This window comes from Tachysurus vachellii, chromosome 18 (assembly GCF_030014155.1).
Source record: "Tachysurus vachellii isolate PV-2020 chromosome 18, HZAU_Pvac_v1, whole genome shotgun sequence".
Taxonomy (NCBI): Eukaryota; Metazoa; Chordata; class Actinopteri; order Siluriformes; family Bagridae; genus Tachysurus; species Tachysurus vachellii.
The window spans coordinates 9,001,588-9,020,790 of NC_083477.1; the positions used below are offsets into that span (position 1 = coordinate 9,001,588).

The 19,203-nt window shown below is 36.3% G+C and overlaps 2 protein-coding genes across 2 annotated transcripts in view; one reads left to right on the forward strand and one right to left on the reverse strand.

Moving 5' to 3' along the window:
* The window catches only part of pitpnbl (phosphatidylinositol transfer protein, beta, like), a 7,792-nt gene extending 310 nt beyond the window's left edge, over positions 1–7,482 (forward strand). Inside the window, exons 2-11 of the mRNA XM_060892701.1 lie at positions 488–518; positions 842–987; positions 3,507–3,598; positions 3,711–3,718; positions 3,867–3,941; positions 4,066–4,149; positions 5,606–5,683; positions 5,787–5,894; positions 6,049–6,171; positions 6,540–7,482. Of these exons, the coding sequence (XP_060748684.1) occupies positions 488–518; positions 842–987; positions 3,507–3,598; positions 3,711–3,718; positions 3,867–3,941; positions 4,066–4,149; positions 5,606–5,683; positions 5,787–5,894; positions 6,049–6,171; positions 6,540–6,587 (793 nt within the window). The 3' untranslated portion in view covers positions 6,588–7,482. The remainder of the gene's footprint in view (positions 1–487; positions 519–841; positions 988–3,506; positions 3,599–3,710; positions 3,719–3,866; positions 3,942–4,065; positions 4,150–5,605; positions 5,684–5,786; positions 5,895–6,048; positions 6,172–6,539) is intronic.
* A 6,760-nt stretch (positions 7,483–14,242) lies between these two features.
* Positions 14,243–16,654, reverse strand: cabp5b (calcium binding protein 5b). Its single transcript, XM_060893082.1, has 6 exons — positions 16,547–16,654; positions 15,951–15,981; positions 15,304–15,447; positions 15,005–15,114; positions 14,695–14,842; positions 14,243–14,271 (listed from the first exon to the last, which is right to left on the reverse strand). The coding sequence occupies exons 1-6, from the start codon at positions 16,652–16,654 to the stop codon at positions 14,243–14,245; spliced, it is 570 nt and encodes a 189-aa protein (XP_060749065.1).
* Between the last annotated feature and the right edge of the window lie 2,549 nt (positions 16,655–19,203).

The following is a 19,203-nucleotide window of genomic DNA, read 5'->3' on the forward strand; positions in this document are numbered from 1 at the left end:
GAAATTTAGCCTGCTGGCTAAACCTATCTAAAGCAACGTTAGCATGTTTTTTCCGTTATATATATAATCCGTTTGATCAAACCGCGACCACACAATGTCTGGTTTACAAATAATCCCATGTACATCGCGTACATTACAGTAACGGGAATAAATAACGTTAGCTAGCTTAACCAGCTAACGGGGCGAAAAAGCGGCTTCATACCGGGTACTGGGGCAAGGCGTTGGACTGACCGGGAAATATTTCCCCCTGTACCCGTATTCCGGGAAATAGTACTAAGATTGGACAATAGTTTATACCCGCAGTCAATCAACACATAAAAACATTTTGTACATTTCGGATTGGCTGCAAGGATAAAATTTTAACCAATCTCGATACAGGAGGCGGGACTAATCAGAATGCGGGTAGGAAAACAAGCAATGGTCCATTGTATTAGCTAGCTGACGTCTTAACAAGTGATCTGTTTATTTCTGTTCATCTCTATTTCAGTCAAGTGGTGTTGCCATGCTCGGTAGAAGAGGTAAGTTAAAATTCACAATCACTGCACCGATTTAGCCCATTTTGACTGAATTCAGCTAGATAGATAGCTCCATGATGTCTAATGTTTGCATTGTTTCCCCCCAGTATCTGATGTATTGTGTAACACCTCTGTCTCAACACATCTTCTAAATAACAACTTGATGAATTTGACATGGGTTTATGATTCATTACATTGTGTCAAGATTGTGAAACCGTGGTCTTTTGGCCCCTGAGAGGCTTCTCTTATCTGCATTCTTGTGCACTTCATATTTAAAGTAGACGTGTGATTCCTTTGCCATTAGTTGCTTGTGTATTCCCCACCAGTACCAGGTTGGCCAGCTGTACTCGGTTGCAGAGGCCAGTAAGAACAACACAGGAGGAGGTGAGGGGATTGAAGTACTCAGAAATGAACCGTACGAGAAAGAAGGGGAGAAGGGCCAGTACACCCACAAAATCTACCACATACACAGGTACGTACATCTTTCTTCAGTATTCCTGCCGAAATTTGGAAACTGTTGTAGTATTGGAGTAGGCTTAATCTGAGTTCAGGAAAATAATTTCTCATGATAATGTGGCTTAATTAAACACTCCATAATGTCTGCAAGTGGGGTCTATAAAACACAGCTAAAATCATAGGTTTACATATGCCTTACAGAATCTGTAAAATGTTTATCATTTAAAAAAAAAAGAACAATCTTTAAATTTGCATGTTTTTATTTAAGCACCGCTCTGAGTTAGTTATTTCACATGATGTTCACATATAGTCTACAGGACAAAGTAATCAAAAGTTTACATGTGCTTTATTCTTCATATGTGCTTTTAGGAGGGAAGGGAACTGTTTTTGTGTTGAGTGTTTTTCATGAATCACTTGTTTGTCCTGTGCATGTAAACTGCCTAGTGTTCTTCAGTCCTGCACGTTTCTTTGTTTTTCAGCATCTTCATTCTTTTGCATATTTGACTCCTTTCCAACAGAGGCTATATGATTTTAAAATCCATCTTTTCACACTGAGAATGATTTAGCTACTCGTACACAACTATTACGAACTGTGAAATCATTCACTGATGGTCAAGAAGGCAACAATTCAGGTTAAGGGCCAGTGGGGTGTAAATTTTTGAACCAGATGATTGGTGCAAACTATTATTTTGCCTTCTGAGAAACGTAAATATCTTATGTTGCTTCTGAAGGGCAGTACTAGATCAAGAACAACTAGAAAAAAATAATAACAATTTACAACCTTTCTGTTCAAAAGACATCCCCTGACTATATATTAACTTGTTGCTTGCTTCGTTGACTTTTTTAGTGTGAAAAGATGGAGCGCAACATCATATAGCCGTTGTTGGAAAAAAAAGTCATTTTATTGGAGATGAAAGCAAAAAAATTGCAGGACCTGGAGGATTTTTCTGAAGAACAGTGGGCAGAATCAAGCGTATGTAAACTTTGGAACTGGTTTATTTGTGTGAATTCAGTTATTATTTTGTCTTGTGCACTAAAAGTAAATATGTTATCTGAAAGAGTACCAAATAAAAACAAGATGCAACCTTTAAACCCCCCCCCCCCCTTTAATATAAATTAAACATTTTGCAGAATCCGCAAGGAATATGGAAACTTGTGTATGCTACAGGGTCTGTGTTCTTTCTTTCTTCCTATTCTTTCTTTCTTTTTCTTTCTATTCTTTCTTTCTTTCTTTCTTTCTTTCTTTCTTTCTTTCTTTCTATACACTGTATAAATAAAAGTTGCTTTTTTCTGACTGAATAGAGAATGACTGCATTTCTGTGCTTCATTCCAAAAATATTATTTATTTATTTTGATAATCCATTGCCCTAGCACACTTACACACATATCTACATAAAAAAGCAGATCATCATAGCTTCAGTGTCCTGCCTCGTTGCCATGTCTATGAGATAACTAGAAACTTTGTCCCGGCTACAAGTATTGCTAACTTTAGCCATCAATACGGATATTGACTTGCCCTCAACATAATGTCATTTTTTCTGCTCATATTGAGACACCATGGGATTATTTACATTGCAGAAAACAGAGAAGAGACTTTAGACTTGCTCGTTTTACTGTACCGGAGTGATTTAGGGCAGTAATTGTGTATATAAGATTAAATCATACATCAGGAAAGCACAAAATGTTTTCTACAGGTTTAGGTAGAAAGTGCACATGGCTCACATTCTTTTTTTTGTATTTGATTTGTTAAAGTACTGTTTATTCTCTTCTGAAGTGAGAATACATTTCCGCCATCTAGAAACATTTGCGTTCACCTCTAGTCCTGTTACTATTTGATGATAATCATGTTCCACGAACATGGTTAATGCAGCTGAACAATAACACAACTTAACCCGTAAGGATATTTGTTACAGAATTCCAGACTGGTTGATTGAGTTCAATATCAACTATTAAATCCATGAATCTACCATTAAACTGTCTCTGGTTGCAAAAAGGTCTCTGGCTGAGAACACTCTGACGTCAGTAGACCCTAGATTACGGTTGAGTGAAAAAGTTTGTGCACCCCAAATTGCTGTTCAGAATCATAACTGATTAGGTTAGATGGTGTATGTTAATATATTACAAATGCACATCAAACCGAATGTGATTAATGTTCCCTGATTGGTTGCTGTTTTCCTCCAGCGCTTTTACACTTCCCCTGTGTAGCTCAGTTGTAATTCCTCTCTAAATCTTTTTGACATCTTTAGTACCTCTGCCAGGTTGCCTGGCCAATCTTTGTGCATTCTTCTTCACATTTTTGTTTGAACTCTGCCAGATATCTCACACCACCTTTTACACATCAGGCCAGCAGATTGATGGGGTCATGAAAAATCTGTCACTGTGTTAATAATCTATTGTTTTTTTTTATAATACACTCATTTTTATAAAGATTATTTTTTATTTATCTTAATACCGGGTACACAGACTCAAATTTTAAATGATTTTTTCCCTTAAAATTGACTTGAAGGGGTAAACGGTTCTTTCTTTGTTTTGCAGCAAGGTGCCCACCTTCATTCAGATGGTTGCCCCAGAAGGAGCGCTGGTGTTTCACGAGAAAGCCTGGAACGCCTATCCTTACTGCCGCACCAGTCAGTATTTTACAAACCAAGTGTCTTGTTAAAAATATGATGATAGATCATTAGCAATTAATCCTATTTCTCCATTCCTTCTTGTCTCCCCTGCTGTCTTACACTGCTGCAGTCGTAACAGTGAGTTTTTTTTATTTCTGTTTATTTTTTGTATTGTAACATTATGTATGAATATTTTGTTGTAATCAATAGATCTTTTGTTAAACAGTATAACAAAATGAGTCTCTCTTTTTTTCTTCTTCTTCTTTTTTTTTCTTCCTTTCCCCAGAACGAGTACATGAAAGACGACTTTTTCATTAAGATCGAGACCTGGCACAAACCCGATTTGGGAACAACTGATAATGTAAGCTTAAGATTCAGTGAATGTGTATTGCTAATCGCAGATAAAGTTTTTAATACACATAAGAAAAGTTCTGTATAGTGGGAATAAAACGTTACTGATCCTTCTCTATCGGTTTCCTCTCTAGTCTCATGGCCTTCCCTCTGAAGAGTGGGAGGAGACTGAAGTAGTGCCCATTGATATTGCCGATCGCTCTCAGGTGGACGATGCGGTAAGTCAGATCAGGAAATCTGAGATATGAAAGCTTTTTTTTTTGAAAGCCAGGGGGTAGAAATAAGTAATCGCAGGTTTCGTCTTTATTTCAGTTTCCAGAGGACCTTTAACTAACTTCCTGTGCAGAATTTGTTTATTAAGGGTGCCGAGTGGGGCTTTATGGGTGAAACCAGATGTGTTGCAGACTACTGATGAGACAATAATCACTGATTTGTCATATGATTTGTTACTCAAGTCAGCCAATAACGATCGTAAAAATAACAATAAATGACCAAAAACTGATTTTCCACCATTTTCCATTGCACAGCAGGCTTCAGGATTAATGCAGTGACCCTGCCAAAGTTTCTCTCTGCCTTCAAATGTCCTTTTATCATTGCTTTAGGAAGCAATATCACAATTTAATCATTCATATTCAATTCAATATCATACCACAATGAAATGTTTCCCTTTTAATTCATTAACCCACATAAATTCCAAACAAATCACCTAAATTTTTTTTGTCACTGAAATTTAAGATAATCACAGCAAGCAAGTTCAGCTGAATCTGTATTTGTTTTATTTTAACACTGTGAAAGCTTTCTATTTTCAAAACAGTTTAACAAAATATCATCAAGGTCAAATTAATGCTGTTGAACACAATACTGTTTTTAATGGTATTACCTGTCTAATTCATGTCCAAAGTTGCAGTCATATAATATTCACATTACCAGATATTTAGAAAACTGAATCAAATCGTTCACCCAAAGCATGCTTTTACATGTGGCTTCACTTGGGTCAGTTGCCAACTTTACTGCAGGCCAAAAAGCTCACTCTTACTCTTGCCAAGTAGTTTGTCCTATGAGCTGGACAAGTGACAGCTCCTCACATATTGTAATGTAAAACAAGCCACATGCCAAGACCCTTTGGCAAATTTTAAATAGTACTTTACTAATTCAGTCAGTAAATGATTTGTAATCACTAGTGAATTAATCACATTCTCCTGAGAATTTCTTCCTTGGATGTTAATAGAATGGAAACAGACACAGGGACTATATTGGGATGTAGTTCTCGATTTGGTTTAGTAACTATATGAAGGTGGTATACAGGTTTTAGAATACATGTTGAACTGTCTGAGACATCAGTATTCAATTGCTTTTTATAACAACACTCGTTATGCCAAAGGAAGTCAAAAATAGTCCTGCCACAGGCTGAAGTATAACACATATAACATAAATATAATATGCTTTTTCCTTCTCCTAATTATTATCTGATATCCAGTTATTAAATCTAAGGGTTATCTGAATGATAAATTTAAGCAGATGGCACATTCCTAAGCCATACAATTCTGTTCTGGACTACATGATGGTTAAAAAAAGGTCTACCGCCTCTCTCTGTTAAAGCAAGTGAAAACCATTCAAGCACCGTAATTATACATGAAAAATGTATTTATTGGTTCATTTAAATGTATTTTTCAGGATTACAAGCCAGATGAGGATCCTGCTCTCTTTCACTCTGAGAAGACTGGCAGGGGACCACTGGGACCAGGCTGGAAGGTAAACACACACACACACACACACACACACACTCCTACGTCAACACGTACAACTTTTCCAAAACGATTGAGACGCTTTTCTGCTTTAAATTGTTTTTCTGCAGAAAGAGCTTCATAACAGTAACTGTCCCTATATGACTGCATATAAGTTGGTGACTGTACATTTTCGCTGGTGGGGTCTGCAGGGCCGTGTGGAGAACTTCATTCACAAGGTAATAGGTTCCGTTATCCATCTTTCACTTTGGACTTTTGATTTCTTTGTCTGTGTGTAAAACTTTAAAAAGTGTATGAGAAGCACAACGTAAAAACATACATACATAAAATCTACCCTGATTTTGCTCTATCTTGCTCTTTGTCTTCGAGCAGCAGGAGAAGAGGCTCTTTACTAATTTTCACCGGCAGCTGTTCTGCTGGCTGGACCGCTGGGTGGACTTGACCATGGATGACATCCGAAGGATGGAGGAAGAGACACAGAGGGAACTGGACCAGGTAAAACATTTTTATTCTCCTACAAAAAGAGGAATTTCCATATGTGTATGCAGTTTGTAAAGCATCCTAAGAATGATTTGATATCCGTCAAGAGCAAACCTCCTGCCATTTAACAATAGCAAGATAAAATTATGCTCCTTCATCAGGAGTCAAACCTTTGAACTCTTCTCTGAAATTGCCTTAAAACTCACCCTAATGTTCACCCTAAAACTCTGTAAGGCAGCTTAGTGAGCATCAACCTGGCACACTTATTGGTGTATACAAATCCCTTGGGTTATAACACAAGTCCAATCACTGACCTAAATTGTCCAAAAATTGTGTATGAATATATATCTGATCTATGTACAATGTGTATGTCTTCTTTACAGATGCGTAACCAGGGATCGGTGAGAGGAATGAAAGCAGGAGATGACTAGAGTAAGAACAAGCAAGGAATGGATAGAAACCCAGGGCTACTTTTAATTTTACCTCCTTCAGTCCTCACATGGCCGATCACAATGTGCCACTTCACTAAGCCCTTTTGAACAGGAAACTGTCATCTTTTACCCAGGAAGTGTCCGTTACCTTGTGTGAGAGTGTGTGTGCGCGTGCGCATGTGCACGTGTTTGTAAAATGTGCGTGTGCATTTGTGCCGGTGCGGTTTGCCTTACATGACCTCATCATTTGCTGCCAAATTCTTTTGGATTTTACTTTAAATGTGTTAATGTCAGCATTTCTTTTTATAATTAAGTATTATAACTGTTCTACGGTTTTTGGCTTATTTTGCAACCATCAGCTTTGTACTGAGCGTGCCGGTGTGGTCCTAAGAGCCAATCAAGTTTTACAACAACAGTTTGGGGGGGTGCACTTCACTAAACTTGTATTTCAAACCTGAATAAACAACTAAGTAATTTACTTCTTATTACAATTAAATTTGAGTCTGTCTGACATTTTCAATGAGAAATTAATGTACACTACAAGAAAAGGGCATGTGTAATAAACCCATGCACAAGTCATTGAAACAAAATGTATGCATAATGCTTGTTTTCCTCATATGAAACTCAAAGCACGATGGACAGAGCTTCTGTAAGGTTTTCTCCTTTTTTTCTGTTGGATTCCTCTCTGCACTGAAGGCTTGATTCAGAGCGTCCTCGTTGCTGGGTGAGAGGAGCTGTTTGTAGATGAGACTCTTTTTAACCTCAAGAAGCTTTCCCACTTTTGACTGACATGTGGCATGCCAAGCCTCACCTCTTGGCTGAGGCAAATCCTATCTTTTGGAACTGATTTACAATAATGTAACAACAAAATAAAAACCAATGTCATTGACTGTCATTTATCTGCTCTTTGTCTTCAGACATCTCTCTGGTTTTATTTTGAAATGTACAAAAAAAGGTGACAAATTAAAGGAAAAATCTGGTTTTGTAGAATGCTTTGATGACCATGAAAATTATGTAAATTGTACTCTGTGATTTCCCAGTGCCCAGAAAAAAAGAAAAGGAAAAACACCTTTGTGAGATTTTTCCCTCATCCTCAGCAACTGTCACCTTTAATCTGTCACCTATAATAATGTGGTAACAGAACACGGTGCACATACAAAAAAGGTCAAGAGGTACAGTTAATGTTGCATATTGATGTTCCTGGGCTTTGACACAGAATTGTGCAAAAAATCATGCAGATACAAGTCAAAAGCTTCAGGTCAAGTTCTCATTAAACATCAGTATGAAGCAATAATAGGATCTCTGACTTTGATCGTGGCATGGTTGTTGGTGCAAGATGGCTGGTTAAGATAGGATGAGTACTGAATACTGAGTACTGGTTATCACAAACTGCTGAACTGGGATTTTTTTACAATGGTGGGAAAAACAAAAAACAGTTGGGTGGAACCATCTTGCTGATAGGAGAAAGACAGCGTTACATGGGCAGACGGTCTATAGTAACTCAAAAAAAAACCCTCATCATTGGTGAGCTGAAAAGCATTTCAGTTCAAGATTAGAAAAGGAAATTATCAGGTCTTTTTTTCCAGTTTTCACTTGTCCAGTTTAGGTGAGTGGCTTAATGTTACACAATGTTGTAGCACATCTACCTCAAGGTTTTATATTTTGTGTCTTGTGTCTACTTTTCTGCTCACCACGGTTATAAAGAGTGATTATGAGATGTGTAAGATGTGTAATGTGTAAGATTGTTGTGTGACAATCCTACAACATCAGCAATTTTTAAAATGCTTGAAGCAGCCCGTCTGGCACCAACGAGCCACAGTTACAGAGATCACACTTTTTGATGTTTTATGTGATCAGGGCTTTTTATTGTATGTTAAAGCATAACTGAACAACTTTCAAAACACCATATTACTGGAACTAGTAGTAGTAGTAGTTAATGATTAGACTAATACAGAGGAAAAGCAGTGAGCAATAAGTCACTAGATGCTACTGACAGTGCATGTTTTGATGCATTTTCCAATATGGTAACAGTTTATTTCAGAATCCTGCACAGGATAGGACATTAGAAATTATTAGAAATAATCATGTTTAACAATTTGCTTTAATCTGTAGATGCATTTCTCTCTTAAGGCATGTTTCACAAGAACAAGCTCAAGACACATGCGCACACTTGCCAGATTTGGGGAACAGATTTGAGGAAATTTCAACAGGGATTTTGTGCTCATTATGTTGCCTGAATAAACAAGATTGCAAGTCTTGTTTCTGATGACATGCACAGAGCTGGTCTATGGCAGATGTCTATAATCCAGCCCAATATTCTTGCATGTGTCTGTTGGGTCTCGTGTCCTCTGAGTTCAGTATGGGCTGTTAATCTCCAGATTAGTTTCTTTGAAGGTTATATTCAGTCCTATATGTAATGTTAAATTACATATTTTACACACAGACTTTCTAGAATTCATTCATTCATTCATTCATTCATTCATTCATTCATTCATCTTCTACCGCTTACCCGATCGGGTCACGGGGAGCTTGTGCCTATCTCAGGCGTCATCGGGCATGAAGGCAGGATACACCCTGGACGGAGTGCCAACCCATCGCAGGGCACACACACACACTCTCATTCACTCACGCACTCACACACTAGGGACAATTTTCCAGAGATGCCAATCAACCTACCATGCATGTCTTTGGACCGGGGGAGGAAACCGGAGTACCCGGAGGAAACCCCCGAGGCACGGGGAGAACATGCAAACTCCACACACACAAGGCAGAGGGGGGGAATCGAACCCCGACCCTGGAGGTGTGAGGCGAACGTGCTGACCACTAAGCCACCGTGCCCCCCACTTTCTAGAATTATATCATTAAAACAAATTTGCTCATTCCTATCTGAAGCTCTCCACTGTTAAGTGAGGAACAAAACATGCATGTTATACAAAAATGGGATGGTGTTATGTTTATCACCTTGCAGATGATTTGATTATAACAGAATGTACCTAGGCCATTTAATATCTTATACCACAGACAAAAGCAAAGTGAATTTTTATTACTTAAAGAAGGGCATGTCATACTTTTGATCAATTTATAGATGTTAAGTGTTGTGGAATGTCTATAAAACAAGTTAGTTTTAGTTATGGTTAAGTTATAGCAGCTACAGTATAAACAGTCATTCCAATGAGCCACTTTTTTCTCTCAAAGTTAATAAGCTGGTCATTTTACATGTCAGCAAGAACTAAAGTTACTTTATGACTCCTTCAATAAACTATATCTCCATGCAGTTAAAACTAGATAATTCATCAATGTCTTACAGAATCAGATTGAGAACTCCTTTGATAAATGTCGTGGTGACTTAAGTGCAGAGATGGGGGACTCAAGTGATACTCGAGTCCGACTTAAGTCGCAAATTTGAGACTTGAGACTTGCTTGACAAATATTAAAAAAAGACTCGACTTGACTTTGACTTGACATTCATGACTTGAGACTTACTTGTGAATTGCATGTGTGACTTACTCCCACCTCTGCTTAAGTGAGCTAAGATCTTCATATATTTTATACAATACATATACAACAAAATTTAGTTCAGCTTTTTTAAAGTTGTTTTTTTTAACTTCTTTAGTTCAGAAGTTAAAAAAGAAGAATTAAACAGAGGACACTGTACAAGATTGTGTATAGGTATAATGCCATTATTAATGAAATGTATATAATGCACATAGTATAAAACCTTTATAGGAACCTGTTATAATCTTCTGTTGTTGTAGATCATCCACCTCAAGGTTTGATGTGTTGTATATTATAAGATGCTTTTCTGCTCATTACGGTTGTGCACATTATGTTTTTGTTTTTTTTGCACCATTCTGTGTAAAGTCTAGATCTGATGTGTGGGAAAATCCTACAAGATCAGAGAGTTTCTGAAATTCTCCAGTTAAGTCACAGAAATCAGTGTATATACGTATACAGTATATCACACACTGGTTTAAACCATTAGAGACGTATTACACATTTTATAAGGTCACAAATTGAACTTGATTGTAGATTGATTGTAGATTATACTGTATATTCACAATACTATAGAAACTGAACACAAACAGAAAAGAGCATTTAAACTTCCATTTTTTACAAATCCTCCTTTAGCAGACCATCAAACTCCCACACTATGTTTCCTAGGAAATTGTGACCAGGAACAGTTATGTCATCGAAGCTGCCAGTATACAGGATGCATCCTGCTTATATACAGTCACGGTGGATTAAATCAACCACCCATTAAATTACTGTGAATTAATATTGTATTTGGAAGAAGGAATCCTATACATCAATATCTATATTTTGGGGATTAATGAAAGGAAGTTGGCATCATGGTGCATTATACATGATGCTTATACTCATAATGTGCTTATTTCTGTGTGATTCATTTTTTTGGGTTTTAATGTTGTTTGTATTTTTACTCTTGTTTTATTTCGGTTTTATTAAATCGCCAGACCTCCAGCTGCAATATAATTATGCAAACTGCTTTATAAATTATTCTTTCCTTTATGTATGTTTATTTTTTTCTTGCAGAAAAAGATTATTGTATGCCAAACTTTATTTGCATTAGTTTACTGTGATTTTAATAAATTTTAAATTAGTGTCAGATTTATTTTTGTATGATTATGCTGTCTATTGGGGTAATTTTGTTATTCTTATTGGGATTTGGCACATTGACATATGTGTAGTTGTTCATGCAGTTCGAGCATGTGCAGGAAAGTGTGTAATAATCTGCAATGCATGGTATTCATAACTGCATGAGTGCTGACAAATAAAAGTCATATTTTCACGAATATTTTTGTGTATGCCTGAATTATATTGCCAGACCCATTTACAAGAGACTGGATTCCTCTGAGGGTTCACAGCCCCATTACAGTGCCATTCTGTAAAACAATTTACACAATCTCCATATGATCCTGTTTAAAATACAACCAGTTGATGTTATGTATTATTGTTACATACATATATTTTCACACATTTTCAAGGGTGCTAATATTTCTGGATCCGACCGTATAATTGGTGGTGACCCAATTCTCCAGCATTAGGACTAAGAAATGCATGTCCATGATGTATGCATGATGTAGCTGTACATATGTTCATGTATGTCAGTTAATCCACTCTGATCCATACAACTATGCCATGTGCATTGTAATACGAGTGTAAAATGATGGGAATTTGTCATTGATAAACTGGATAAATTGTGTATATGAGTGATAGTGACCTCAAATGCAGTGACAGATGTGATCATTAACAAAGCATCTTAACTGCTTACTTGACTCACTGATGCAGCTGGAGCTGGTAGGAAAGAGGACACAGATATATGTGATTAATTCTAAGAAGTCTAGGTATAATTCCCTATGCTGGACCATCTTAATTTAAGCAACCGTATTTAGAATAAGCACTCTTTTCTCGAACGTTCATTAGATTTCTGTCTCGAAATTAGTTATACTCATTAACTCCCAGATAGCTGACACTTCATTCTCACTCACAAACAAAGAAACGGTCATTAATTATCTATGTATTTGGGTGACATAGAGCTGTGAATTTCAAAGACAAGCAACAAAGTAACAGCATGACAAAAGACATTTGAACTTGAATTGAGATTTCTCTTAATTCTTAAGTTTGGGATAGTGTATCAGAATCAGAATCAGAATCAGGTTTATTGAACAAGTATGTTGACACACACAAGGAATTTGGTTCCAGCTGTTTGTGACTCTCAAACATATGAGTGTAGTAAGGCGATACACCCAAATGTGGCTTGACATTTCCTCATTGCACAATTTTTTATCATGTTATGAGTATCATTTATCACCAACGTCTGGGAGTGTGACAGCTAAAATTTGTTTCATTTAAGACATCCATGGAATCTTTTTGAAACTTCTGCTTATTTAGTGCTACAGTACATAGTGAAAGCTGAATGCTCTTGGAGGAGAACACTAACTACACATTGCTACACAACTACACAATACATTGCTAGTTACACTGTGTCACTTTGACTTAGCAAAGAAATGACATTCTTGCTCCAGCTTGTTATAGATGGCTGTAGTACTGTTTGCATTCAGTTTTGATTTATTCTGTGTAGTTATAAGGGTCAAGACTTGCACATTTACTCGACTTTGGAGAGGCTGTAAGTTGCATTTTTAAGCAGAAAGCAATTAAACAGTCTGATCTAGTAGGGTTACTTGATCTAGCTAGCTAAAAGACATGCATAAGTACATATGATTACACTCCTATATGCTTTTTGAACATCCCATGCCAGATATAGTCCCTTTGCTGTTATAAGCGTCTCTCTCCTGGGAAGGCTTTTCAGATTTTGGTGCGTGGCTGTCGGGAGGTCAACTGTGTTCCAGTTCCAGATGTTTAGTGGAATTGAGGTCAGGGCTCTGTGCAGTCCACTTGAGTTCTTCCATCTTCCATCTTTAGCAAACCCTGTCTTCATGGAGCTTGCTTTGTGCTCTGCACTATTGTCATGCTGGAACAGATTTGGATCACTTTGTTCCAGTGAAGAGAAATTGTAAGGTTACAGCAAATAAAGACATCCAATACAACTGTATTCTTCCAACTTTGTGGCAAGAGCATGTTGGTCAAGAGTAAATAAACATTTTGGCCATATAGTGTAGCTAAAAACCTAGGAAACTTATATTCATAGTTTAATGTAGTTTAATAGTTTATAGTAATCCATAAGTTTACTCTATATGGATTACTATATAATTTTTTTTAAAAATTAAAACTTTTTTATGCATTTAATCTTCTTATTTTTTGCCTACACCCTGTCTGCTTAATGTCCTGAATAATGTAAATCTCTCTATCAAATTCTTAGTCTCAACACTGACCTCAACTACTGTCCCTGTGACTTTACATGCTTTATGAAACAGAACAGGATTTGTTCAAATTACAGGTTTATCCTAATTCATACAAATACTTCAAGGGTGCACAGCTGTCAGCTACCAATTTAGGTTTTTTTTTACTAAAGAAGTAATTCATTCAGTGGAAGGGAGCGGATGCTTAATCGCTCAGAATCAGGACGAATCTGCTAACTTAATATAGAATGTTCTACTGTATTACACTACTGTATACTGTTATACTGTATACTGTATTAGGAGACATTACATTGGAATAAATCTGTAAGAATATGAGGAATGAAAAACAGGCAAAGATTTAAAAACACCTGCAGCAGCAGTCACACACACACACACACACACACACACACACACACACACACACACACAGATAGGGAGAGAGATGTTAAAGTCTTTAAAGAGTGAAAAGCAAAAGCCAAATACCTGCTTGGTGCTTGGTTGTATTTGTCTTTATTTAAAACTCTACAGTTTAATCCATATAAGATACATGCATATAAAACACATAAAAAAGTGAAGAAATTTATGCAATTGTATATGATTTGATGTATATGACTCAAGGTTCATATAAGTCAGCCTTCCTATGTGTAAACTATAACGTTTCATGAATAATTTCTTGTAGAAACTCACACAAATGATTTATGAATTAATCCGGTCAGATCCAGCTCGATAAACAAGGCACAAGATGAGTAATGCTGCTTGCTTGTCGTTAGTGTTTGTAGTGCTTTTCTTTGTCTGTTTTGTTTAACCTCTTTAAATCCTCTTCACTTTCTTCTATTTTTAATCTCGTGACATCATTCTGACAAATTCTGACAGGAAAGAGAATGACATTACATGTTATATGTCATTTAGGCAACAGACATTTTTTATCGTATGATAAATTCTATAAATTCGAAAGCATGTAGCTACTCTTTAAACCACACAAAACACACACACACACACACACAGAGAATTGATTAGAGACTGTAGCATCTATATGTTCACTGACAATGTGTCTTTGACTATAACAACAAATCTTGAACATTTGTTTCTTTGGCTCATCACATCTGCTCTTTTTGTAAGAGTTCTTAAACATACATATTTCTATCATCCAAACTTCCTTTCAGCATAAAGCGCTTAAATGATTAATAATTGAACTATAAACAAAAAGCCCTGGCTGTTTTCTTTTTGTGTGCACGTGTTTGTGAGAGAGAGAAAGAGAGAGAGAGAGAGAGAGAGAGAGAAACTTTTACCTTCAAAGTCCACTGTTCCGTCTCCATTATTGTCGGCCTCTCTCACCACAGCCTCAATCTCTTCAATGTTAGTGTTTTCCCCAAGCAGCTTCTTCATAGCATGCCTCAGCTCATCGATTGTGATGGCACCATCACCGTCCATATCAAACTACATGCACACACACACACACACACACACACACACACAATAAAATAGTAAGTGGCAAAGGCACAGTGTTAGCATGCTTTCTCAAATGATTTTTAGATCCTGAAAATAAAAGCATGAGACAGTGCTGAATATTCAGGATAGATCTGGATGTAATGTCCTCACCTCTCTGAATGCTTCCTTTAACTCCTTCAGGCCAATCATTCCGGCCGTCTCTGCTAAGAGCTTAGGAGCCATGAGTTCCACAAAATCCTCAAAGTCTACTTGTCCCCCAACTAGCATCAGAGAAAGAGATTGAGATTTTTGTATAAACAAAAGTATTGCTAAATGATTGTCTAATATAGAGGATACAGATTAGAATCAACAGAACTTCAGGTATACATCAATTCATATAAGATAAACAGTGTTAAGGTATATGAAAGTGAAATATGCATATGAAAATGAAACACTGGACTGTTTCTTACGATTCATGTTGATGTTCTGACTGAGTTCGATCAGCTCCATTTCAGTGGGCATGTATCCCATAGTCCGCATCAGATTGCCCAAATCTTTACAGCTGATGAGCCCATCCCTATCCTTATCAAACTCAGTAAAGGCCTGTTGCAATTCTGAATCACACAATCACGCACAATTACTTAGGCATTTTTCAATCTAATCTCTGTCCATCATGTCTGTAGTTTATGTGGAATTATCATAAATAATTATTTGGACATTGATGAAATTTATTTACAATGCCTAAGTCTAATTCCAGTTTGGGAATTCCAGCAATAAATGTGTGTAACGTGTATGTGTAATGTGTATTAAATAATAATGTGTTATTAACAAAGATTTATCAATCAGCCAATCACGTAGCAGCAGCAAATACAGATCAAGAGCTTCATCCACATGTTCATCAACATGAACGCTGTTTCATTTAACTATTTATTGAGGCAGCTATATATATGGTTGAAATGACATGTCAAGATAAAAGCTTCTTGACTTGAATAAAAATTTTGATCTCTGTAGGCCAGATCAGATTTTACACATCAGCCAATAAAATGCACATAAAGTGGACAGAGATTACAATAAACAATAAATGACTATGTAGGCAACAGAAAGAGAAATGAGCTACCTTCTATCTCTTCAGCTGCAAGTTTCCGTTCCTGTAAAGCAAATCACAGTCATCATTCAATTTGCTGAATTTCTATACATAAAACAGGTCAAAACACACACACACAGACACACACACAGAATGAACACAAATACATCCTGCATATTACCTCCAACAAAATCAGTAAATTAAATGAAAGAAAACCATGTATCCTCAATATCTAAATGACTTTGAGCCCTTTTGCAGCCATAGATGAAAGAGATATATATAAAACAATAATTCAGAAAATTGTAGAAAGGCAATTATGTTTGTTGGCTGCAGATGGATATTAAAAGAGCAGCCTGAAGGAATCCTGCAAAATAAAGTAGCTGAATAGAAGCCAGAGGGATATAACAGCAGAGGTTTGCTATAAACACCAGTGCTGGGTGTGATAACAGACAGTGACTTCCAATAGTACAGCTTTATGAACACAGACAGACAGACACACACACAAGTACTTTCACACAAATGTTCAGACCCTCAAATGTAAAACTTACATACACACACAACCAGTTTGACAACACAAACCATTTAATTACAGAGTAAACAGAGAGATGTGAATATATTTAAAGTCTTACAATGTTCCTCCCTCTGAGAAAGATACAAGCTGGTCCCAGATGTATGCTCTCAGACTCATCCCGGCCCCTAGACTGCGAGTGTGTGAACATGTATGCCTGTGTTTCCATATGGATACTGTGGTAGTCTTCAGTAGGATTCTAAATAAAAATTGGTCAATAACCTTGTGCTCAAAGAAACAACAACAAAAAAAGAAACGTAATAAAATGTAAAGGAAATCAGTTTGAAATTAATTTAAATGTAAACAGTGTCACAAGGTGTTAATTATGAGTGCGTATTATTAGAGAGCTGTGTCAAGCCATGAATTCATGGCACCCAAAAAAAAAAAAAGTCAATTATTTCAAAAAGAAATGCTAGAAACGTGCATACATATTTATGAACATTTAGTGATATTAGCTATATTAAAGAAATATTTCAAATTCTAAATATGTAAAATAAACATCTGAATTTTACAAAATAGCATTTTTGTTTGTAAAGTTACTCACCTGAATCTTCACCACCTGCTTATTTCCAGTGAAGAATTCTCTCACTTATTGTCTTTGAAGAACTTAATCAAACAACTAAAGATTGCATGTTCATCTCTGTGTGTCCACGACCAGTGAATGATCAACAAGATAAAGAGAGAAAAAAAGAGTGGAATAGATGAGGCGTGAGAAAGGGAGAGAGCAAAAGAATGTGATTGGACAATAGAAGAGACAGATGGGGCAGGATTCTGTGACAGTGATGGATTTTGACTGATGTGGACCACACATGATACAGTGTGATAGTTCTTGTGGTAAAAAAAAAAATTCTTATGAGATGACACCATAGCATAGTGTTTGAGAGGAACCCACACTGAATTTCGCTAAGCATCATTGAATCTCCTGTGTATTGCCATCTGATGAGAACAAACAATAACGTACTGGCTATTCACACCATCAGAAGGTGTGTTGGAAAAAGTGAAAAACCCTCCATACACACTGAAAAATACAGAAGTGCATCATTGGTGCTTTGTGCTATTGAAGCTTTATTTGTGGCTGATGGCACTAGAAAGCATTAACCGACAATCTGGTCTCGGATATACAGAGATTTAGACCTTCATCTCATTGTCAAGAATTGAACCCTATTTAAAAGCTACAGCCTGATCTCTGCATGCATAATTGTAAGAATGAACAAGTAAAGGAGATTGAAAATCATGCATAAAGGTTTGATCATTGATCAGATGTCCAGTGCTAGTGGAGGCTTCACCAGAAATTGAGTGTGTGCAATAATTATTTTGAAACCAGAATAAAAATGGCTACTTTTATAGTTTCAAAAATATTACTCAATAAATTATATATTTCATTTAAAAATTTTATACACAGCATGTAAAATGTTATCTTTTTTTTTAATTTTCAAGAGTGGGTGAATAATTCTGGACCTGAATTTGAATGCAGAGAGGAAAAAAAGATATTTACATTATATATACTCAGTATTATGTAATCATTAATAAGCCTACAGGCTTCAGAGTTCCCAGCAATCACTTAACGCTGGTCAAAATCAAGCACAGATGTGACATTGCAATTACTACATCCTGAACACATTACTGCAAAATGCTCAGTTAGCCAACTGATAAATCTCACAGACCAAATGCAGAACAGATCCTCATAGAAACATTTTTTTTCAATCGTTATATTTTCAAAGAAAACAAAAAGAAGGTGTATTAAGGCAGAGAAATTTTGCACTTAATTATCAGTTGATTTAATGATGACATGCAGTAATGATAATCTGAGTATCATCTAATGTATCAGTTAATCTAATGATCATATCCAACAGGATTTATGACTAAATCCATTCAAGTGTGCTGCACTGACAAATGTTAAATAGAGTTTGATCAGATCAAGTGGAGCCATGTCCAATAAAACTGAAAAGTTGAATAGAAAAAAATTATATATGCATTTATAGATTTAAATAGTAGAATGTACAATATGAAAGCATTACAATAGATTGAATCTTTAGTAAGTAAAAGTGTATAAATAGGTCAGTACAAATGAGTTAGTGAATGCATTACTGTATGTAAAAAGAGGTAAATAAGGGGAGAAGTACAAAGCACATCAATGAAGCAGTGTGTGTGTGTGTGTGTGTGTGTGTGTGTGTGTGTGTGTGTGTGTGTGTGATACCCTACAGACAGGTTAGGCCAAAGTCATACTGAGCCAGATTAGCTGGTTTGATTACAGTAAGTAGAGAAGAGGATTAACTGATTCCCACACTGTAAATTGAATGATTTAATGCTGTTTTAAAATTAATTAAGATTTATAATCTTTGTGTGACCTGATTCAAGTTTCACCCGCAGTGAGTTATTACAGACTCATACAGGTATATACCCCCTCTAAACATATACTAAATATATATACAGTATATCTTCACTACAGAATGGAGTCAAATTTAGATTTCTGAGGAGTAGCAGCTTTGTGAAATATACTTTCAAGTGTGATAGGCAGCATGTTAGCATTAAAAGCAAAGATTAGTCAGTTTAGCTTATGTTAGCCAACTTGCTAGTGTTTACGGTATAGACTATGATCATTCATGAGCATTACATGTAAATCCTGTCAGGCTGGCAGTAAATATGAGCATTTGAACAATTCTGTTAGTCATCCTGTCAGGTTATCACATGATAGCCACCTAGCTAGCATTAACAGCA

What these genes read in the sequence shown, in the direction of transcription:
- cabp5b (XM_060893082.1), bottom strand. Translation starts at nt 16,654, where the DNA reads ATGGAAACACAGGCATACATGTTCACACACTCGCAGTCTAGGGGCCGG. An exon ending in TTCTCAGAGGGAGGAACATT is followed by an intron (nt 15,982 to 16,546) that starts GTAAGACTTTAA and finishes TTTGCTTTACAG; the next exon opens with GAACGGAAACTTGCAGCTGA. An exon ending in TAAAGGAAGCATTCAGAGAG is followed by an intron (nt 14,843 to 15,004) that starts GTGAGGACATTA and finishes GTGTGCATGTAG; the next exon opens with TTTGATATGGACGGTGATGG.